This window comes from Haliotis rufescens, unplaced genomic scaffold, assembly GCF_023055435.1.
Source record: "Haliotis rufescens isolate VD_foot unplaced genomic scaffold, xgHalRufe1.0.p SCAF_9, whole genome shotgun sequence".
NCBI lineage: Eukaryota > Metazoa > Mollusca > Gastropoda > Lepetellida > Haliotidae > Haliotis > Haliotis rufescens.
This window is the reverse complement of record NW_025964383.1, coordinates 18,165,719-18,190,455: the sequence shown is the minus strand read 5'-3', so window position 1 is coordinate 18,190,455 and position 24,737 is coordinate 18,165,719. Positions and strand designations below refer to the sequence as shown.

The window sequence follows — 24,737 nt, the reverse complement described above, 5'->3', positions numbered from 1 at the left end:
ACAACTTACGTGATTTGTACCGACTGTCTGTGAATGTTAACAACTTACATACCAGTATCGAAACTGAAATCGGAGCGCCTTTGGCTTTTACGTGCTGTGTCAATGGAGTCTTAATAAGAGAAAGTTATAAACGATTGATTTACGTTATCGGGGAAACTGACCGTATCAATGATCTACTTTCCTTTAAATTCGGCAGGATGGTTTTCTCATCAACTTCCTGTAGTAAAGGATTATTTCTTGTCTCCTCTCAACATGCTTTATCAAAGAGTATATTATTTAATTTCTCCTCTACCTAAGACTCTAACTATCACAGCACGTTTCTTCAAATGGCAACGTGCCATTATGGCGTCCAAAGGAGAACTCCCGAGTCACACGCGTGATCCTGAGAGATCAGATACGATCACGTGACGCTCATTAATTATATAAATGATGGTGCGATCTGCTCCGCTAGTGTCTGAATGGCGATGCCATTTCCTGTCGGGGAATATCGTAATTTCCGTTTTAATTCGTACAGTCTGTGTATGCATGCTTCTAGTGTTCCGCAAGTAAATGACAGAGTTGAGTTGAGGTGAAATGAGGTGAGGTGAGGTGAGGTGAGGTGAGGTGAGGTGAGGTGAGGTGAGGTGATCATATATAATGATGTATTTACTTGCAAATATTACATAAGTTAAAACATTTGATAATCTTACATAATTTTTGCAGTCGAGTAAATATATCTTCACATTTAGCTTCCATTCGGGCGTTGCCATTATAAAACATAACATCAAACTTGGTAAATGTATAAAGCTATAGATTTAGCGGCACTTGCGGCACTTGCGGCACTAGCGGCACTAGCGGCACTAGCGGCACTAGCTTCTTTAATAGTGCTAGCTCACTGAGATATCAAACTGCAGTTTAACATGAATACCCCACTCAGACATAGTATACTGTCCCCGAGCCGACCAGGCCTTGTTTTAGCCCCTTGATGCCTGGGGATCGAACCACCGACCTTCCGCTCTTCGGGTAGACGCTCTATGCACTAGACCACGGAGACGGTGGAGACAAGAAGGTAACTTGTTGCTCGGTTTACATAAAACCCGTGAAGATCCGGTGTAGAATAGGCCTTCAGCAACCCATGCTTGCCGTTAAAGGCGACTATGCTTGTCCTTAAAGGCGACTCACGGGATCGGGTGGTCAGGCCCCACCGGTGGCTCCCAGTCATAAATTTATGAAAGCATGTAAAATTGCTTCGGCATTAGTGCCCGAGGTATTATGTTATGTTTGTTTGTTTGTTTGTTGTTTAACGCCGTACTCAGCAATATTACAGGTATTATGTAGGTAGCGGGAAAAGCCGAGAATGTCCGAATGGGAAGTTGATTTACAGTTTCTATTTAAAATGATAAACTCACCCTCCTGCGAAACACGAACAGTCTGGATTGGCTCCGACGTCCCTGAAAAACAGCAACGTCCTGGTTAAAATAGATGGTCATTGATGGCTGTTGGTGATCATGATGTGTGTTTTACAGTATCACAACGAAAACACAAAGAGGTGACCTCCTCTCCCCCCCCCCCCCCGAAACACACACATCCCGAACATAACATAACACCCATAACAGCCCCACAGCTCGCGTCTCTGCTCCCCTCTAGAATATATTTCTTATGTTACATTCCCTTACAGTATGAAACCTCAGTGTCAAATTTCAAACCCTTACCTCAACTCCACTACACGACAGCCGTTGTAGCGCTTCTCATACTCCGTGTCAAGAAAATAGCCATCCATCTGAAGAAGGAAATACACGTGAGAGAGACCAGATTATGGAAAATATTATGCGTCGGCGATAATAATAATAATAACAATAATAATAATAATAATAATAATCATAATAATAATAATAATAATAATCACAAAGTATTAGTACTTTAAGCCGGTAAGTAATGGTCATTTAGCTGACCCACAAAGTTTTAGTACTTTTAGCCGTTAAGTAATGGGTGGTTAGCTGATTCACAAAGTATTTGTACTTTTAGCCGTTAGGTAATGGGCAGTTAGCTGACTCACAAAGTATTAGTACTTTTAGCCGTTAAGTAATGGGTAGTTAGTTGATTTACAAAGTATTACATGTAGTACTTTTAGCCGTTAAGTAATGGGTAGTTAGCTGCTTCAAAAAGTATTAGTACTTTTAGCCGAGGACATTCGTAAACCATGACGAATACATGACGTCATCTACCGCACTCGTTTGCAATTACTTAACTGTTTAATTTGTTCCCTCTGGGGAAAAAAAGCTAGCTCCTATTTCTTGTCGGAAGTGAGATAAGTACAAGTTTTAATATTTTATTCATGACGTTTTACTTTTTACTTTGTTTCAGATACGCTAACCCACAAAATACCTTATAATGGAATGAAAATTTTGATAGCATATCGTGTTTTGTTCTCATCGACTAAATCCAGTGATTTAAAACATTTCTTAGAAGGTCAATGAAGGAAGTGACACATTCATTAAAACATTCAAAAATATATAAAAAGATACAATTCAGATCAATTGCAATTCTTTCGTTAGGTCCATAAAAGACTAATTATCTATAAAATCCATACACAGATCGAAATAAGTTTCACTTTCAGAAACAAGTTAACCCAATGTAGTGATGACAGCACTAGAATAGGTTGTGATGTATTTTGGGGATATATGTTGCCATATCTTCTATACACAATTACGTGCACACCCACAGGCGTGTTAGAGTCGTGGACTTGTGTACACCGAATGCATGGTATTGTCAGCAGGTGGGGAACTCGCCTCACAGGAAATTCACGTAACATACCAGCACCTGAGGGTGTTTAATAATTAGCTGTCTCTGGTTGTCCTAGCTTCACGGCTTGACGCTAATGCTGGTATACACGTTGGCCTGCATGGCGGCATACGCTTCCCTTGCCTCTATATTTGGACGTCTAATATGCGTGCTGTTCCAGGGTTAGTGTTGTTTATTGGTAAAGTTAACTACGTCGTGTTTTGCGCAAATGAGTGAAGGGAATGACTTTTCTTGTTTCCCGCGGTTAGGAAATAAGACTGTTTTCCAGTGAGTGAGTATTGATTTAGCAATAGTCCAGCAATATGACGGCGGGTGACACAAGAAATGAGCGCCACACTTTGTACCCATTTGTGGAATCGAACCCGGGTCTTCGGCGTGACGACGAATGCTTTAACCTTTAGTCTACCCCACCGCCCTTGACTGTTTTCCAAACAAGCTGTTGATGACAAGAGCAGCAATCTACTCCTTCGGGCTATCATGACACGTTCATCTATCGTAATAATGTTGCAACAGTTGTACCGTATCGCACTAGAGCTATTAACTATCGTAATACTGTTACAATATGTGTACCGTATCGAACTAGAGCTATTAACTATCATAATAATGTTACAATATGTGTACCGTATCGCACTAGAGCTATTAACTATCGTAATACTGTTACAATATGTGTACCGTATCGAACTAGAGCTATTAACTATCATGATAATGTTACAACATGTGTACCGTATCGCACTAGAGCTATTAACTAAGTATAATGATAATGTTACAACATGTGTACCGTATCGCACAAGAGCTATTAACTATCATGCTAATGTTACATGTGTACCGTATCGCACTAGAGCTATTGACTATCATGATAATGTTACAACATGTGTACCGTATCGCACTAGAGCTATTGACTATCATGATAATGTTACAACATGTGTACCGTATCGCACTAGAGCTATTAACCATCATGATAATGTTACAACATGTGTACCGTATCGCACAAGAGCTATTAACTATCAAGATAATGTTACATGTGTACCGTATCGCACTAGAGCTATTGACTATCATGATAATGTTACAACATGTGTACCGTATCGCACTAGAGCTATTAACCATCATGATAATGTTACAACATGTGTACCGTATCGCACAAGAGCTATTAACTATCAAGATAATGTTACATGTGTACCGTATCGCACTAGAGCTATTGACTATCAAGATAATGTTACATGTGTACCGTATCGCACTAGAGCTATTGACTATCATGATAATGTTACAACATGTGTACCGTATCGCACTAGAGCTGTTGACTATCATGATAATGTTACAATATGTGTTCCGTAACGCACTAGTACTGCTATTGACTATCATGATAATGTTACAACATGTGTACCGTATCGCACTAGAGCTGTTGACTATCATAATAATGTTACAACATGTAAACCGTATCGCAAAGAGCTATTAACTATCATAATAATATTACACTAAGTGTACCGTATCACACTTGATCTATTAACCATCATTATAATGTAACACTTTGTGTACCGTTAGTGCAATGGCATCGTAGTAGTGTTATTACCTATGATAACAACAGCCATCACTGCCATCCTCATCTCAAGAGTATACATCCACAAGGTCATCACTTATATAAGTAACATGACATACCTCCTCGCAGAACGGTTCCGCTATCCGTCTGAATGCCGGGGATGTGTTGTTGGACATGGTGGGGGAGTAGGTCTCGTTCAGGATGCGGACGGAAGCGTCTGCTAGGGTTCGATCTGAAGGTGTACACAAATGATTGAATGTCTCACGGGGCCTGAGTACATGTGTTGAGGTGAAGGAGGAATAGGTAAAATGTGTTGAGGTGAAGGAGGAATAGGTAACATGTGTTGAGGTGAGGGAGGAATAGGTAAAAGTGTTGAGGTGAAGGAGGAATAGGTTAAATGTGTTGAGGTGAAGGAGGAATAGGTAAAATGTGTTGAGGTGAAGGAGGAATAGGTAAAATGTGTTGAGGTGAGGGAGCAACAGGTTAAATGTGTTGAGGTGAGGGAGCAATAGGTTAAATGTGTTCAGGTGAGGGAGGAATAGGTAAAATGTGTTCAGGTGAAGGAGGAATAGGTAAAATGTGTTGAGGTGAAGGAGGAATAGGTAAAATGTGTTGAGGTGAAGGAGGAATAGGTAAAATGTGTTGAGGTGAAGGAAGAATAGGTGAAATGTGTTGAGGTGAGGGAGGAATAGGTAAAATGTGTTGAGGTGAAGGAGGAATAGGTAAAATGTGTTGAGGTGAAGGAGGAATAGGTAAAATGTGTTGAGGTGAGGGAGGAATAGGTAAAATGTGTTGAGGTGAAGGAGGAATAGGTAAAATGTGTTGAGGTGAGGGAGGAATAGGTAAAATGTGTTGAGGTGAGGGAGGAATAGGTAAAAGTGTTGAGGTGAAGGAGGAATAGGTTAAATGTGTTGAGGTGAAGGAGGAATAAGTAAAATGTGTTGAGGTGAAGGAGGAATAGGTAAAATGTGTTGAGGTGAAGGAGGAATAGGTAAAATGTGTTGAGGTGAAGGAGGAATAGGTAAAATGTGTTGAGGTGAAGGAGGAATAGGTAAAATGTGTTGAGGTGAAGGAGGAATAGGTAAAATGTGTTGAAGTGAAGGAGGAATAGGTAAAATGTGTTGAGGTGAAGGAGGAATAGGTAAAATGGTGTTGAGGTGAGGGAGGAATAGGTTAAATGTGTTGAGGTGAAGGAGGAATAGGTAAAATGTGTTGCGGTGAAGGGGGAATAGGTAAAATGTGTTGAGGTGAGGGAGGAATAGGTAAAATGTGTTGAGGTGAGGGAGGAATAGGTAAAATGTGTTGAGGTGAGGGAGGAATAGGCAAAATGTGTTGAGGTGAAGGAGGAATAGGTTAAATGTGTTGAGGTGAGGGAGGAATAGGTAAAATGTGTTGAGGTGAAGGAGGAATAGGTTAAATGTGTTGAGGTGAAGGAGGAATAGGTAAAATGTGTTGAGGTGAAGGAGGAATAGGTAAAATGTGTTGAGGTCGAGGAGGAATAGGTAAAATGTGTTGAGGTGAGGGAGGAATAGGTAAAATGTGCTGAGGTGAAGGAGGAATAGGTAAAATGTGTTGAGGTGAAGGAGGAATAGGTTAAATGTGTTGAGGTGAAGGAGGAATAGGTAAAATGTGTTGAGGTGAAGGAGGAATAGGTAAAATGTGTGCAAATCGGGAAAATCCTGTTTTCGAACCAAGGATCCTTCGAGTTAAATCGGCACATTCGAACACTGGGCGATTGGTAGCACCCGAGGTGATCTCTGGGCAGTTGGTTTACTTTGGCAATGATGGATGAGGGACAGGATAGATGAACAGGTTTCGATGGATATATTGCGTAAACGCATGACGGTTATATTGTTACTGAGATTCCGATATCAATGATGAGATTGACATGGGGTTTTGCGCAAAGATTTCAACTTAAATGTGAATCATTTGAAACATTGTCAATACTAATATGGACAACGCGGATAATACTCACGGCGCCAAGTGTCGGGAGCATCTAAAAGGACAGAAATCAGTTGGTTAATTTGTAATATACCTGTTTACCTACATGATAACACACGAAGTAATTATGTCAACCTTAATATAATACCTACACATCCCAATTTTCATTCAAATTTGATTGTTGTTTTAAGCCGTTCGCAGAAATATTCCAGCTACATGACGGCGGTCTGTGAATAATCGGGTCTAGACCAGACATTCCAGTGACTGACATGAGCATCAATCTACACAATTGTGATACGATGTCATGCATCAATCAAGTCAGCGAGCCTGAACACGGGATCCCGTTAGTCGCCTCTCATGACAAGCATCTGGTGCTGAAGACCAATTCTATTCCGGATCTTCACGGGGCATCAAAGCAAGTCAGCGAGCCTGACTACCGGATCCCGTTAGTAAGTAAGTGGTAAGCGTAAAGAACTGCACCACTTCGGGCTTTCCTCCCACATCAAGCTGACACGCCGTGATATAACAGGAATAATGTTCAAAGCGGCGTAAACCCAACTCACTCACCGTTTTATCGATAAGTATTCTGCCGAGTCCATTAAGTTTCGTCGTCTTGAGATAATGGATTTGAAGTTCACCAAGACACATTGTTGATTACCAACATAACCCTATCTATGTATGTTTTGGGCGCTTACCGCTGAGGAGGAGGTAATATATTAACACCCCAAGTCCAGCCGCTAAAAGAAGAGCTAGCACTAACAGCAGCAAGATCAATCCGAGTCTTTTGGCCGCCTTACGCTCGGACTTGGCGGATGCTCTCGAACTACGAGACAACAGACTTGCAGTATCAGAATGAGTTCCTTTTCCGGTTGCTGTTTTACCACTTCCGGTGTCCTTGGCCCTCGGAAGACTGAAGTTATCGTATCCTGGTTTACCTCCTGTGTAACGGAGAGGTAGCTAAAAATAGAAAATAGGAAGAAAACTGTTAAAACATTTGATTAGTTTTGCTGAAATTAGTTATAGTTTTTTGTTGTTGTTGTGGGGGCACGGGTGGCCCAGTCGTCTAAGGCGCCGCGATTCGCTGTGCAGAGTTGCGTCCCTTGGCCACGCCAGAAACCTATTATTGTGGCTTCGAATCCCTGTTCACCCCGATTATGTTTCTAGGTTTGTCAGCACCATACCCGTGCTCGTGGGTTTCACCAAAGTGGTAAACGTCTGAGACAAGCTTTCCCCCCACATTCAGCTGACACGTCGTGATATAACTGGAATACTGTTAAAAGCGGCGTTAAACCCAACTCACTCAGTCACTCACTATTGTTTGTTGTTTGTTGTAACGCTGCACTCAGCAATATTACACCTGTATGACGGAGGTCTTAAATTATTTTAATCTGGACCAGACAATCCAGCTGACATAGTTTTAAGGCGTACTATTATTCCATTGACAGTCATGAGTATGGCCTTAATTGTCCAAGGTACAGAAGCCAAGAGACGCTAGCCGCTTGTACGTCTTCGGTGGGAGTGAAGCCAAATGCTTCCACTGCTGGAATGAGGACTTTGGATCAAAGTGAAGGAGTCTAGGGTCTGGTGTCAACATCCTCTTGCTCATGAGAAGTGCAGACCCGAAACAAATGCCAGTTGTGTGTCAGATGTACTGAATTGTAACACTTGGTCAACTGCAATGGATATTTGTTTACGTGAACTGGTCGGGTGATATCGCTACTCCTTGTCTTTTAGGAAGTTATATTTTGACAAGGTGCCTATTTGGAGTAGTTTTAACTTGTACCACATGCTCCCGTGTTTTTCAGGTGAACAGTTGACGTGCCTTTGCATGTGTTTGTTACGGGTGCCAACTGAGGGTCAGGATACGCTTGAATTTTCGAGAACACCTGGTATTATGACTATTTGATAGTGATTCATAAACACATGCTAATTGTATTGGCAGAATTGAACAACAGACTCTGTTTTGGCAGAGATTTCTGACGAATATGGAAAGGGGTTTGTCGCTTTTATTTAGCATTTCCTTAAAGAGCCAAACAGGGATATGTACCATAACCATGTATATGATTCATAATATGGATGGATTTCAACTTCTTTTTTTATGAGGAACAACGTTTCGGAGTATATATGCTTACTCCTTCATCGGGTGAATGAATGCTAGGATACAGAAAATATATATATATATATTTAAATAAAAAAACCTTATAACATAACGAACGTGGAAACTTAACAAGGCGAAGCCAACATTTAATCAGCGCTGGGTGGGTGATTAGCAACATACGCATGTAAGTCATGAGTGAAATTAGCACTGATTACTCGTCTTTGACTCCAGCATTCTTGCCCCTTCACTTGATACGTTGTACATTGTAGGTGAGGTGAGTTGAGGTGAGGTGAGGTGAGGTTGGGTTTAACGTCGCTTTCAAGATTATTGCACTTAAATAGCGACGTGCATGCGTGTATGTGTGGCTGATGGCACTTGTCTAGATTTATGCCGATGTTATATTACCAGCCCAGTGAGATACCATGCCGGAGTTAAACATGAATACCCACTCAGACACAGTATGCTGACCCCCTGCCGACCTCTCCTTGTTTTAGCCCCTTAATGCCAGGCTCCAGGCAGGGTAACAACAAGTACCATCTTTCAACGTCTTTTGGTATGACGCGGCCATGGGATCGAACCCCAGACCACGGTGGCGGTCGCTGGTGGGTAGAGCGTTATATATGAAGTTTTACGTAAAGTTAACTACAAATGTTAATGTGTTATGTTATCAATAAGTTCACGTTCTGTTGAAGGTGACCGTGTTGTGGCCAAGTTTCTAGGTGTAACGTTACACATTTACAAGGTATTTTTCAAATGTCAAAGCCTGAAAGGTAAGTTAAATGTGACGATCTACTTAATCGTCTGCAGCATTTGATGTTTTAGTTTCAAATGTTAGAAATTAACACACAATCGCAACTTATGCAGACTATCTGAATTTCTATACATCTGAAAAGTTTAATGTTTCAATTTAAAATGGCAACGCCCTAAAATAAATTCGCGTAGCTGAAGGTTGGGAATTATTAGTCTGTTATACAGACCCTCAAACATATATCCAATACAGCTCATGAAAGTCTAGATTTTTGCAGGTTCAGGAATCAAGGGGGCCTCTGTAGTCTTTTTTAGACATTTTGTTAAGATAATTCAACATTATTTTTTTTCTGGAAACTATTTTCATTTCAGAAAAATAGATGCTGGTCATGGAAATTATATGTGATGGTTCATGTTACGTTTTAAGTTTTTCAGCAATATTTTGTCATATCGGGAGTCGAACTCGGGGCTTTAGCCGCACGAGCTAACGCTGATCCCAATAAGCTACGCCACACACACACACACACACACACACACACACACACACACACACACACACACACACACACACACACACACACACACACCGGTACACGTTGGCAACCTACTAACCTCTCAGATGAAAGCGAAATCCTAAACTTTGAACTTAATATTAAGTGGATAAACCTTCTCACAGCCCGATTAAAGGTAATTCATTTTGAACGTGAGTAATTTATCAAGATATGTAATCTAGGTTGACGAACAGACTTCCTCGCAATAAGTAGCATAAAACTCAAAAACCAGTCCAGCCTGTTTGCTGGAAGGACATCCCTTTGATCTTGTCAGTGAGTAAAAAAACTGGATGGCTGTTAAAGGGTCGGGAGACGATTGATGATTCGCGGTGTTTACAACAACGTCGTAAACATTTAACCTCATTTTCATAACATTGTCCACAAATATAAGAATACACCACAAGCAATAATATTTTCTACCGATGAGAAGAACCAATAAGAAAATTTACTTCTTCATGGGTGGTCATGTTTTGGGGTACGGCTGGCTATAGCGCCACTATTTTAAAGCTCGTCTTCTTTTATAATTTTAATCCCTTTACACATTTTCTGGAAGCCTTTAAATCATTATATTTCTCTGTGAGTTGAATATTGTGTGCATTAAGCTGTTTTAACTGTTATTGTATTATTAACTACGGGGCAAAATAAAGAAAACATTTGAAAATTGGATTTAACCAATTATCAGAACGTTACTAGGCTGAAAACAGTCGTCGAAAGACTGGAAATATGAGGTCCAAAACAGCTATGACACCCGTATGAAGTACATGACCATCTAATAACATTTGGTGTTTGTTTAGTTTTCAGCCACCATAAAAAATGGGTGCATATTGTTTTTGGCCAGGCAGTTTATGTTGTAACGAGTACAGACTGATAAACAGCTTGTGCGTAATAAGACGCAGTGATCGTGTGCTTTTTCCCCGTTTGTCTATCAACCGCAACATCACAGAATCAAACAAATCAAAACACATTAAGATGCGTCTATTACTATGCGACTGACAGGATCAGGTGGTCAGGCTCGCTGACTTGGTTGCATGTCATCGTATCCCAATTACGTAGATCAATGCTCATGTTGTCAATCACCGGATTTTCTGGCCAAGACTCGATTTTTTACAGACCACAGTCATATAGCTGGAATATTGTTGAGTGCGGCGTTAAACAACAAACAAACAAAATCATATATAATAGCCTTCAACATACTGAACAAAAAGTTAGGGATAATGATATCTTTATGAAACAGTGTGCTCAATCTTCACTACAAAAACATATCCCCCAAATTATTCATGACCCCTGACATTTATTGTTCAGTATTTTTACCAGGAGTTTGTTTGTTTTCCCCAACCATCCTACAGAGGAACGTGTGTTGTGTATGTTAAACAGGCGAGGTGAGGTGAAGTGGGGTTTAACGTCGCGTCCAAGATTATTGCACTTATATAGCGACCTGCATGTACGAGTTTGCGTTTGTGTGGCTGCTTGTACTAGTCCGGACTGTTGCCGATTTATAGTGCTGGCTCACTGAGATACCATGCCGCAGTTTAACATAAATACCCCACTCAGACACAGTATACTGACTCCGAGCCGACCTTAGCCCCTTAATGCGGAGCGCCAGACAAGATAACAACAAGTACCATCTTTTAACGTCTTTTAGTATGACGCGGTCGGGGATCGAACCCCGGACCTTCCGCTCTCCGGGCGGACGCTCTACCTACTGACCACGGATGCGGTCTGTTAAACAGGGACAGTGAGTGGGGAACGTCCAGAGAATATGCGAGTGATGCTATATAAAAGTTGTACTGAACTGCCTTAGCAAACAAAACCAGGTACATAATAAAGATATTGACTTTGGGGGACAATCATGAGGTTAATGACGAAGAGCAAGGGGAGTCTACATCAAAGTTAAACAATAAGTAAAGATATTCAACCCTATGACTTCTATTATAGTAAGTACAGTAAAGTACGTTTATAACGAACACGCTTATGACGAACTGACGGATATAACGAACTGATTTTTTTGTCCCGACTATTTGCTATTGTTATACTGTACATATGCTTATAACGAACTACGGTTATAACAAACTAAAGTTAGAGGTCCCTTTGAGTTCGTTATAAACGTAGTTTAATGTATTTGCGTCTCAGATCAATGTTCGGATGTGTAACAATAACGGGACACAAGTCGTTGCTGGTTGATTGGAAAGTAGAGAATATTCCAGGTCACGTCACTTCCTACTTGTGAGGGTTTCACTGCACATGTTTTCTAACGCAGCGTGAGACATGTATTGATGATTATTAAAGACATATATCATCTTTTATAATGCATGCCTTGGTTAAGGTTAGAGGGTTAGGGTTAGCGTGGTTTGGGCGGTTAGGTTTAGGTAAACGGATTGAAGCTGATTCTTGTCAGTTTTATGATGACTGAATGAAAGATTTCAAAATCAGTCCCTTTATCCGAAACAAACCTTTTTAGAAAAAAACCCGAAGTCTCCTTGTATTACCGACAGTTAAAAACGTAATTCTTTCATTTAGACATACGCCCCAAAAACGTAAACGCGAGTCCTTGTTAGATTATTTTAAAAAGTATGTTAAAGCGTTCATTGATTGGAGATGAATTCATGAAAACATAAGAACATTATTGATAAAATTATTACTGAATATTCAAGTTTTAATTTGCTCCATGCGCAAGAAACAAACTTGTAATAAATAATTCGTCCTATAACCACACACTATTACTTTAGAGAGGCGGTATGTTAGCTTAGTGGTTAAGGCGTTTACTCATCACACCATACACCCGGGTTCGATTCCCCACATGGATACAACGTTTTAAACTCATATTGCTTGACTATTACTCAAAACGGCATAAAACTATACTCACTTATATTTCAGTTGCCATCAGGCTTATTACGATCAACGCAAATTAATTTTACATCCTGAATTCTAACGGTTGGGCTGTAATGATTATTATTGTTGCTATTATGAAACTCTTAATGTCACTTTTTTCTCAGTTTGAAAGAGAAACAAAAGTACTTTATTACTTTTACCACATATTGACTTTACCGTCTTTCCTGGAATATATGCACTGTTATTTGTAATTATTCTCATTTGTCAATATCAATTACAACAGTTTTTAACAAAGTATTTATCAGATAATTTTAATGTTTATTGGTCGTTTTGAATATGGTTTCATTTATACACTACTCAAAAGAAGTTAAACAACACTCGATGTTTTCATATGACTATAGTTAATCTCTCATGACGTTACAGATTAACCATTCATATGAAAAAATCGATTGTTCCTTAACTTCTATTGAGTAGTATATTGCTTTTTGTATTGAACCGATCCACGAGTGAGTGAGTGAGTGAGTAGTATCTCACCAAGAATGGTTTGTTAGATTATGCCAGTGCTGGGACTTGAATCTGTGCTTTTGACGTGACAAGTGAAAGCCTGTAACCCGTACCCATTCGTTCCTTCCATCTGACTCACCTGCACTGATTAACTACCATTAAAACGATGCTGTACTAACATGGGGAGTGGATGGTTACTGCGAACGCCACGTGTTTGCTTGGTTCAAACTCGATTACCCGACCGCCATGTGTTAATAAATATATCCCTCTGTGTGGACGTCAAGAAGTCTCTTCTTGATCACTACATCGCTCTCCCGAACCACCCCACCCAATATTTTGTCCCTACCTCTCTACCCAAACCCCCAAACCACTCTACCCACCCCCCCCCCCCCCCCCCCCAAAAAAAAAAAAACAACAAAAAACAAAACACTCTACCCAAACCCTCTCCGCAGCAAAGCTCCTCCAAACCCTCCAACAACTCTACCCAAAAACCCAAACTCTTCTCCACCCCCCACCCCCAACAACTCTACCCAAACCCTAAACAACTCTACCCAAACCCTCAACAACTCTACTCCAAACCCTCAACAACTCTACTCCAAACCCCCCAACAACTCTACTCCAAACCCTCAACAACTCTACCCAAACCCTCAACAACTCTACCCAAACCCTCAACAACTCTACTCCAAACCCTCAACAACTCTACTCCAAACCCCCAACAACTCTACTCCAAACCCTCAACAACTCTATCCAAACCCTCAACAACTCTACTCCAAACCCTCAACAACTCTACTCCAAACCCCTCAACAACTCTACCCAAACCCTCAACAACTCTACTCCAAACCCCCAAACAACTCTACCCAAACCCTCAACAACTCTACTCCAAACCCTCAACAACTCTACTCCAAACCCTCAACAACTCTAGCCAAACCCTCAACAACTCTACTCCAAACCCTCAACAACTCTACCCAAACCCTCAACAACTCTACCCAAACCCCCAACAACTCTACCCAAACCCTCAACAACTCTACTCCAAACCCCCCAACAACTCTACCCAAACTCCCAACAACTCTACCCAAACCCTCAACAACTCTACTCCTAACCCCCCAACAACTCTACTCCAAACCCTCAACAACTCTACCCAAACCCTCAACAACTCTACTCCTAACCCCCCAACAACTCTACTCCAAACCCTCAACAACTCTACTCCAAACCCTCAACAACTCTACTCCAAACCCTCAACAACTCTACTCCAAACCCCTCAACAACTCTACTCAAAACCCTCAACAACTCTACCCAAACCCTCAACAACTCTACTCCAAACCCTCAACAACTCTACTCCAAACCCTCAACACCTCTACTCCAAACCCCTCAACAACTCTACTCCAAACCCTCAACAACTCTACTCCAAACCCCTCAACAACTCTACTCCAAACCCTCAACAACTCTACCCAAACCCTCAACAACTCTACTCCAAACCCTCAACAACTCTACTCCAAACCCTCAACAACTCTACTCCAAACCCTCAACAACTCTACTCCAAACCCTCAACAACTCTACTCCAAACCCCTCAACAACTCTACTCCAAACCCCTCAACAACTCTAGCCAAACCCTCAACAACTCTACCCAAACCCCCAACAACTCTACCCAAACCCTCAACAACTCTACTCCAAACCCCCAACAACTCTACTCCAAACCCTCAACTACTCTACCCAAACCCTCAACAACTCTACCCAAACCCTCAACAACTCTACTCCAAACCCTCAACAACTCTTCTCCAAACCCTCAACAACTCTACCCAAACCCTCAACAACTCTACTCCAAACCCCTCAACAACTCTACTCCAAACCCTCAACAACTCTACCCAAACCCTCAACAACTCTACTCCAAACCCTCAACAACTCTACTCCAAACCCCTCAACAACTCTACCCAAACCCTCAACAACTCTACCCAAACCCCCAACAACTCTACTCCAAACCCTCAACAACTCTACTCCAAACCCTCAACAACTCTACTCCAAACCCTCAACAACTCTACTCCAAACCCCCCAACAACTCTTCTCCAAACCCTCAACAACTCTACTCCAAACCCTCAACAACTCTACTCCAAACCCCTCAACAACTCTACTCCAAACCCTCAACAACTCTACCCAAACCCTCAACAACTCTACTCCAAACCCTCAACAACTCTACTCCAAACCCTCAACAACTCTACTCCAAACCCTCAACAACTCTACTCCAAACCCCTCAACAACTCTACTCCAAACCCTCAACAACTCTACTCCAAACCCCTCAACAACTCTAGCCAAAACCTCAACAACTCTACCGAGACCCCCAACAACTCTACCCAAACCCTCAACAACTCTACTCCAAACCCCCAACAACTCTACTCCAAACCCTCAACTACTCTACCCAAACCCTCAACAACTCTACCCAAACCCTCAACAACTCTACTCCAAACCCTCAACAACTCTTCTCCAAACCCTCAACAACTCTACCCAAACCCTCAACAACTCTACTCCAAACCCCTCAACAACTCTACTCCAAACCCTCAACAACTCTACCCAAACCCTCAACAACTCTACTCCAAACCCTCAACAACTCTACTCCAAACCCTCAACAACTCTACCCAAACCCTCAACAACTCTACCCAAACCCCCAACAACTCTACTCCAAACCCTCAACAACTCTACTCCAAACCCTCAACAACTCTACTCCAAACCCTCAACAACTCTACTCCAAACCCCCCAACAACTCTACCCAAACCCTCAACAACTCTACTCCTAACCCCCCAACAACTCTAATCAAACCCCCCATCAACTCTACTCCAAACCCACCAAAAACTCTACCCAAACCCCCCAACAACTCTACTCCAAACCCTCTCCCCAACAAATCTCCAAACAGTGAGCATACTGCCACTACCATTACTAGCATAGCCTTGCGACAGTCGTAGTGATACGGTCGCTTTGATTCTTAAATTGTTATAATTGTTTCTGTTAAAACTACAGATATGTAATCTCAACTCACTTGTACGTTATTGCGAATGCAACCAAAAACGGCCAACTAAATTCTAATGAAACTGGCATTACCCGCAGTAGTGAACTTACAGATGGACAAAAGTACAAGACACCCACAAGAATAAAACACATATTACCGTCGACCCCGTCGTCTTCCAGTAGTCGCTGCCGGGTCGGGTCACCGTTCCCTCCATGTGCTGGACCCATAGCGGCTTGTCTGACTTCATCTCTACCGAAGTCAATAACACGTATCACACACAAATTGTTTCAGGAAAATATATGAAATCAATCCACTTCGTCACATCCCTATTCCATCCGTGATAGAATAACCATCCGACCTCTATCCGGGTTCAAATCTCCCGTATATATGACGGCAGAATTGAAAGTGTTCACCAGATCTTCACCCCGTGTACTTAATCCACCCTTGGTGCAACGCTATAAGCTCCCTTTACCCTGTAGATGGCGCTGTGGGTATCGCGAGATGAGCACGTTGTCCGAGACGAGCACGTTGTCACTCCGGTTGTGTAACAGGCCCGAGACTCCACTCCCCTTTGCACGTGCCCCGAGGGTGGACTTTGATTCTTCATCACATGGTACGAAGGCAAGTGCCCCAGCAAGATCTGCCGGATATTTCAACACGATCTTCAGGGCGGAACCAGTCACACACCGAGTCACGTGATTAATGACTGTCATGGCGGCTTACGTGGCGTAACTGCAATTTCGAAGTCGGAATCGAGAGCGGCGGCGTTTGATGCTGGCGCAGGGATGACTGTGGAGCCGATGTGACGGGGTTGGTGATGGATGAGGTTGTCGGAGTGATGCTGATGGGGATGCTGATGATGGTGACGATGATGGAATTACATACGTACAATGCCCGACATGGCAGTTGACAAGGTAGCGGTGATTTGTGTGCGGGATGTATTAATGATGATCAGAGATGTGATGATGCTGAGGATAAAATGGCTTGTTAACAGATTCATATTAATGTAATGTTGAAGATGGATTGAGTGCGTTTCCATGTTGACATAATGTGTACGTATCAACGCAACTTAACAGAGTTCATTACTAACGGGGGGCCCAGTCGTCTAAGGCGCCGCGAATCGCTGTACAGAGTTGCGGCCCTTAGGCATGTCACAAACCTATGATTGTGGGTTCGAATCCTGGTTCGCCCCGATTATGTTTCTAGGTTTGTCAGCACCATACCCGTGCTCGTGGGTTTCACCAAATAGGTAAACGTCTGAGACCTGCATCACTTCGGGCTTTCCTCCCACATTAAGCTGACACGCCGTGATATAACTTGAATACTGTTAAAAGCGGCGTTAAACCCAACTCACTCACTCACTCACTCATTACTAACGTTGTTACTATGCATAAACATGTAGATCATTCGACTTTTAAACATTTAACCTCTAAGACTAACAAGTTGGTTAAAAGCACACTTTACAGGATTATATTAAGATTTCCCCTTTGCTGTGATGTGACTTGAATATTGTTAAATCGGGGGTACACTTCCACTTGCTCACTCTCTATTTTTGAAAGAGATATTGAACATTTTAAAAAAACTCGGACTATGTGCCCACACGAGACCCAACTGAAAGCGGGAACGCGTTAGGAATATCTGCCAGGGAACCTGAAGATCCAGATAACGGATCCGTCTAAACAGCGAAATAATTTTACGTATCACTACTAATTTAAAATGTTGAAGACCGCCTCCGTGGTCTAGTGGTAGAGCGTCCGCTCGGAGAGCGGAAGGTCCGGAGTTCGATCCCCGGCCGCGTCATACCAAAAGACGTTAAAAGATGGTACTTGTTGTTACCCTGTCTGGCGCTCGGCATTAAGGGGCTAAAACAAGGACTGGTCGGCTCGAAGTCAGTATACTGTGTCTGAGTGGGGTATTCATGTTAAACTGCGGCATGGTATCTCAGTGAGCTAGCACTATAAATCGGCATCAGTCCGGTCTAGTACAAGCAGCCACAAACACACACGTGCATGCACGTCGCTATATAAGTGCAATAATCTTGGACGCGACGTTAAACCCCATTTCACCTCACCACCTAAAATGTTGAAACTTTCTCAAACTACAAACACCGATTGCTATCCACATAACGACAAAGACTTACATGAAAAATGATTATGCGTGTTCGTGCGTGTGTGTGCTTGATGCGTACCTATGCGTGTTTGTGTGTGTTGTTTAAAGCCGCATTCAGCAATATTCCAGTTTTGAAAAGGCGGCGATTTGATGACCACTGTACAACAGAATCGCTTGTGAAAAATGACAAAGTGTATTATCTTTTATCTGTCTATTTGTATCAAATCATTACATGCTATTACGTTCATCACTCCCAGATAATACTCAAGAGGATATGGTGCTAAAGTATTATCTTAGGCCTGTTTCAATTCAAATTAGTTGATTTACGACTATTGTTCTCAACTTTGACGCGTTGGTCGAAATAAAATCAATTTTGGACTCTTCAATCCTATTGGTCTGCAAAGAAAGGGTAGGAGAAAGGGATACAATTTCTCTATAATACAATTTCATTTGTCTCTTTGGTGACAGTATTGTGATTTTTGTATATTATAGGTTTCCATGGAAACAAAGTCCCACACTAATAGTAGTATTGGCAAGGTTACATAAACTGTATCCACCATGGCTTCATGTCGTACTCTCAGCAAATGTTCCCCGTCAAGACCCGGTTAGAATTGGTCGCTAGGAAGCCATTCTTGTCATATATCGAACGATGTCTCAATTGCGTAGATCGATGCGCATGATGTCAATAACTGGTCTGGTCTGGTCCTTGAATATTGCTGAGTGCACGTAAACCAGACATTTGTTTTTGCAAATATTGTGCGTCACTTACATGAGTCTGACAGAGCAATAATTTGTGATTGTATTCTGTAAGTGTTTGTTTCGGGATCGGCGGTCAATACAAAAGTCTTCAACAGGATTTTTTTTCAGTTGATTTTTAGGGTCAACAGACCAAATAAAAACTTAAACAAGAATGCAACTTTATGTATAACAACTTTTTGTTTATTGCACATAGCGACGTTTCGATGTAGCTTCTTACACCGTTAACTGGCTGGAGTGATACGCAAATGAGGCAACTCCATGGTCTGTCATGGTCAAAGCGCGTTTAAACAAATCTCACTAACTCACTAAACCTACCCCTTGTCTCCAAGATAGCATGTGTACGAGGATTACATTCATATAATATATTGAGAGCATGTATACCAGGATTACAGTCACATCATACATTGAGAGCATGTTGACGAGGATGCAGCCACATAATACATTGAGAGCATGTATACCATGATTACATTCACATAATACATTGAGAGCATGTAGACGAGGATTACATTCACATAATATATTGAGAGCATGTAGACGAGGATTACATTCACATAATATAGTGAGAGCATGTATACGAGGATTACATTCACATAATATAGTGAGAGCATGTATACGAGGATTACATTCACATAATTTATTGAGAGCATGTATACCAGGATTACATTCACATAATATATTGAGAGCATGTGTACCAGGATTACATTCACATAATATATTGAGAGCTTGTATACGAGGATTATATTCACATACTACGTTAAGAGCATGTAGACGAGGATTACTGTCACATTATACAGCAACCCATGCTTGTCGTAAAAGGCGACTATGCTTGTCGTAAGAGGCCTAGGCAACAATCGGGATCGGTTGGTCAGGCTCGCTGACTTGGTTGATGCATGTCATCGTATCCCAATCGCGGGGGCCGTTGCTCATGATGTGAATCACTGGATTGTCTAGTTCAGACTTGATTATTCACAGACCGCCGTCATGTAGCTGGAATATTGCTGACTGTGGCGTTATACAACAAACAAACAAAACAAACATTATACAATGATAGCACGTGTACAAGGATGACATTCACATAACACAAAAGGTCGACATGACTGCAATATTTGCATTAATGTAAGGTTGGTTTGTTTGTTGTTTAACGTCGCACTCAGCAATAATCAAGCTATATGACGGCGGTCTGTAAATAATCGAGTCTGGACTAGACAATCCAGTGATTGATATCATGAGCATCGGTCAACGCAATTGGGATACGATGACATGCATCAACCAAGTCGGCGAGCCACCGATCCCGTTAGTCGCCTCTTACGACATGCATAGTCGTCTTTTACGGCAGGCATGGGTTGCTGAAGACCTATTCTACCCCGGATCTTCACGGGTGCCTTAATGTAAGGAGCTGTGGGTTAGCATTATTGTTAAAGCGTCCATTAGCTGGTACAATTTACAGGCCCAAAGGTTGGTATGTGTCGGTGCGTCACGGCAAGACTATTACTAAACACTGCTATGAGGGATATATACTACTCAAAAGAAGTTTAGGACCACCCTATTCGTTCATATTTCTATGGTGAATCCGTCATGCTATGGAAATGTCAATTCTTATAGTATATGTGACTTTATGTTTATACTGATATCAATAGATCAGCAATCTATATCGCGGGGAAAATATACCTAGTATAAAAAGTTGTGATGATATCAACCTAGGTGTGCTTAAATTGTTCTATAATTTGTAGTATGGTTACAACAAACAGAATTAAATAATATCATAATTATAGATGAGAAACGTTTGTTAAGAAGTACCACAGTACACACTAATACATAATACATGACACATACAAGACGCCAAAATTGCAGACACGATCAATGTGACGGGAGTGGTTTTCTTCGTTGTCCATGAATCTGTGGCGATTATGTGTTGGTCACCATTGATCAATTGGACGATCATTCGGTGGTGATAAAAAGTCTGTGTTGAATAGATACTGAAGCTGTTTCATCGATTGTTGCCGATTGCTGTAGACTGTCACTGTCAGTGTAGACATGGATCGAGTCCATAGTTTGGTACCCGTGAAGATCCGGGGTAGAATAGGTCTTCAGCAACCCATGCTTGCCGTAAAAGGTGACTATGCTTGTCGTAAAAGGCGACTAACGGGATCTGGTGGTCAGGCTCGCTGACTTGGTTGATGAATGTCATCGATCCAAATTGCATGGGTCGATGCTCATGATATCAATCACTGGATTGTCTGGTCCAGACTCGATTATTTACAGTCCGCCGTCATAAAGCTGCAATATTGCTGAGGGCGACGTTTAACAACAAACCAACCAACCAACCATAGTTTGGATGTTCATTCCTTCGTTTTGTATACTAGGGTGGATCGTAGCAAGGATAGTCAATTACAGGCATTCTGTCAAACACTTTGACTCCTTCTGATTTATCATAACACGTCAAATTCAAGATTTAAGAGTACGAAAGTATGTGGAGAAAGACTAATACCTATGCCAAGTTTCATTCCACTAGGTCCATCGGAAGTGGATCAGGGGAAATCTTTAATGAACACCCCTCGTATAAGTTTCAGAAACAACGCTTTTGTATTTGTTCGTGCTAGGGGCTCCCCGGGGTTTCTCACGAAAGTAGTCAGTCCGTGTTTACGTCATTTCAAGAATATAGTTTCGGGATAAACGTAAGAACGTCAAAGTGTGTCGGTCATACGCTTATGAACGTCAGTTTCGCGGTCATGTGACCGGTCTCCCATCCAATTAAAGATCCGTAATCGCGTATCCTTGACATTGAATTATTGTTTATTAATACACACCTTCATATCGAGCTCGAGCTGTCAAGTACATTTGAACTCAAACACTTTTAACCGGCGGTGAACCCAAATAACTAACTTATTATTCACATCCCACCACGCATCAATTCAGTAAGGACTAGCATCAACTCACATACACCCAATAAACCGTTAAATACTTCCCATCAACGTTAAAAATAGGACGACATCAGTGTTAATTCCGTTTTCCAAATCCCAGCTCTTAACGCCAATTGAGGTGAATCGCCCCATCGTGAACCTGGCACATTAGCCTGACATTCCCGAGCAGGTACATGCGGTCAAAACAAGCACTTCCACTTCGGCGTGACTGAAGATTGTTTTCGTCTACGTTTGCAACCCTGTTCCTCTGTAAACCAGAGTCCGCTCGTCAATCATGGCAGGCTATGTTGATATGCCCACACACCGGGATCAATACCCCGACAATTGCCATTGATCGAGTGCTTCAGACAATCTGATCTGCAGGTCGGTCGTGTTATACAACAGGGCGGCATGCCAGATGCAATTGCTTTAACTTTGCAAATTCGACGTCGACAAAGATGGCATGTGAGTGAGTGAATGTTGCCAAACGCCGCAGGCAGAATAGTCCAGCTATATCATATCGGTGAATAATCGAGTCTGGACAAAGTAAACCAGTAACTGGATGCAAGAACAGCGATCTATGCCCTTCGTGACACGGTGACACAAAAACATCACGTACTAGAGCCTGATTTTTCGGATCCCCGTTGTAATCGTCTCTTACGACGAGAGGGGCGTGAGGTAGCTTACTGGTTAGAGCGATCGTTCCTCACACCAAAGGCCCGGGTTCGTTCCCCACATGGGTAAAATGTGTGAAGCCAATTTCTGGTGTCCCAAAATGTGACGTTGCCGGAATATTGCTAGAAGCGGCGTGCAACCGTACTCACTTACTTACTCGTACGTCAAGCTTTAGGTAGGTGGAACGCAAATAGTGCTGAGTTTCATAGTGCTGAGTTTCATAGTGCTGAGTTCATGGTGCTGGTTTCATAGTGCTGAGTTTCATAGTGCTGAGTTTCATAGTGCTGAGTTCATGGTGCTGGTTTCATAGTGCTGAGTTTCATAGTGCTGAGTTTCATAGTGCTGAGTTTCATAGTGCTGAGTTTCATAGTGCTGAGTTCATAGTGCTGGTTTCATAGTGCTGGGTTTCATAGTGCTGGTTTCATAGTGCTGAGTTTCATAGTGCTGAGTTCATGGTGCTGGTTTCATAGTGCTGAGTTTCATAGTGCTGAGTTTCATAGCTCACTGAGTAACAATGTTACAGTTTAACACGAATACCCCACTCAGACACAGTGTACTCCGAGCCGGCCAGTCCTTGTTTTAGCCTCTTAATGCCGAGCCCCAGGCAGGGTAACAACAAGTACCATCTTTAATGTATTTTGGTATGACACGGCCAGGGGATCAAACCTACGACCTTCCGCTCTCCGGAGAAACGCTCTAACCACAAGACCACGGAGGTGTTCCTTTAAATGATAGTGAATTAGGAGATGACGGTCTGTAACGAAACTAAATAGACAGAAAGAATACCGGCAGCGTGTTCCAGAATGTTTATGTCACAATTGTACAATTTTTTTCCTGTCCCGGACTTACAGAAATGACGAGTGATTGATGACAGTGCCTGTCGTCCGCTCAACACTATAATTGAAACTAGCAGCTTCACCCTCGTTAATGCTCATCACCACCAAAGTAGCCGCGATCACGTATTGTCGGCGTTGTCGTCGCACTGTTTTTAAGCATAAATATATCATTAGATCACTCTCGGCTCTGAACACTAATTTTCCGGGCTGTCGTCATCGAACACCACCGTGCTGTAATGTCACGTTACATGTGCATGCATCCAAACTAATCGATGCTGTGGTGTATTTATGTATCGATTGTTCACCGGAAGTCAACGCCAGTGCAGATTGACCTCCTCACACTGATTTAGAACATCTGTTGGGAGGTCGAGTTGTTCGTGCATTGCAAGCAATTTCTGTGACATTTGCCATAAGAAGTAAATGTCTTCCTTCACACGCATGCGCAAAATGATGACGTCGCTTGAACGTGATAACATAAGCGTCATGATCTGGTCATGTTAATATCATTTGGTGCTACATCTATGCCTTTCAATGCTGGGGGCATGGGTGGCCCAGTCGTCTAAGGCGCCGCGATTCGCTGTGCAGAGTTGCGGCCCTTGGACACGCCAGAAACCTATGATTGTGGGTTCGAATCCCGGTTCGCCCCAATTATGTTTCTAGGTTTGTCAGCACCATACCCGGGCTCGTGGGTTTCACCGAAGTAGTAAACGTCTGAGACCTGCATCACTTCGGGCTTTCCTCCCACATGAAACTGACACGCCGTGATATAACTAGAATACTGTTAAAAGCGGAGTTAAACCCAACTCACTCACTCACCTTTCCATGCTTCAATTCATTAAGAATAATTCATGTCCAAGTACGTTATCCCTCAGAAATATTCTCATCTGAGACATGAGTGACACCCTAGTTTTATCCCTGTCTCAGCAACATTCCCACATGTAAGTGAAAGTTTAGCCTTTTCCGTGTCCTTCAAAACCACTTTCATATTCATAAGATCTCTGCTAAAAGAAGAGTTGATTGTACGATTCCGACCATACCATGAATATGTGTTTATGAATCACTTTCAAACAGTGATGATACCAGGTGTTCGCGAAATTGTGAGCGTATCCTCCCCCATCGGTGGCATCCGCCACAAACACATGCCAAGGCAAGTCAATTGCTCACCTGCGAAAACACGAGAACATATAGTACAAGTCAAAATAGGGAATTGCATCGGTGTCGATTTCAATTTTGAATACCTTATCTAACTGTCTACATTTCAATGTTAATAAAATAAATATGATAACTTGTCTAAAATGCGAACTAATTTCGTACATTTTGTTCCTTCATTTATTAGAACCATTTCAAGCGAACAATCAAGTTTATTCTCCAAACTGCCAACGCAGGTCCATGAGTATATGCATATATAATTATGCAAGAATGATATCAAAGACGGCATATATATATGCTAATTATTCTATTTAATATTTCAGTTTTAA

General features: G+C 42.0%; 1 protein-coding gene across 1 annotated transcript; it reads left to right on the top strand.

Moving 5' to 3' along the window:
• Positions 1–9,107: 9,107 nt before the first annotated feature.
• On the top strand, positions 9,108–15,787 carry LOC125377325 (mucin-2-like). The gene is made up of 2 exons (XM_048390354.1): positions 9,108–9,124; positions 13,438–15,787. The coding sequence occupies exons 1-2, from the start codon at positions 9,108–9,110 to the stop codon at positions 15,785–15,787; spliced, it is 2,367 nt and encodes a 788-aa protein (XP_048246311.1).
• The last annotated feature ends 8,950 nt before the right edge of the window (positions 15,788–24,737 follow it).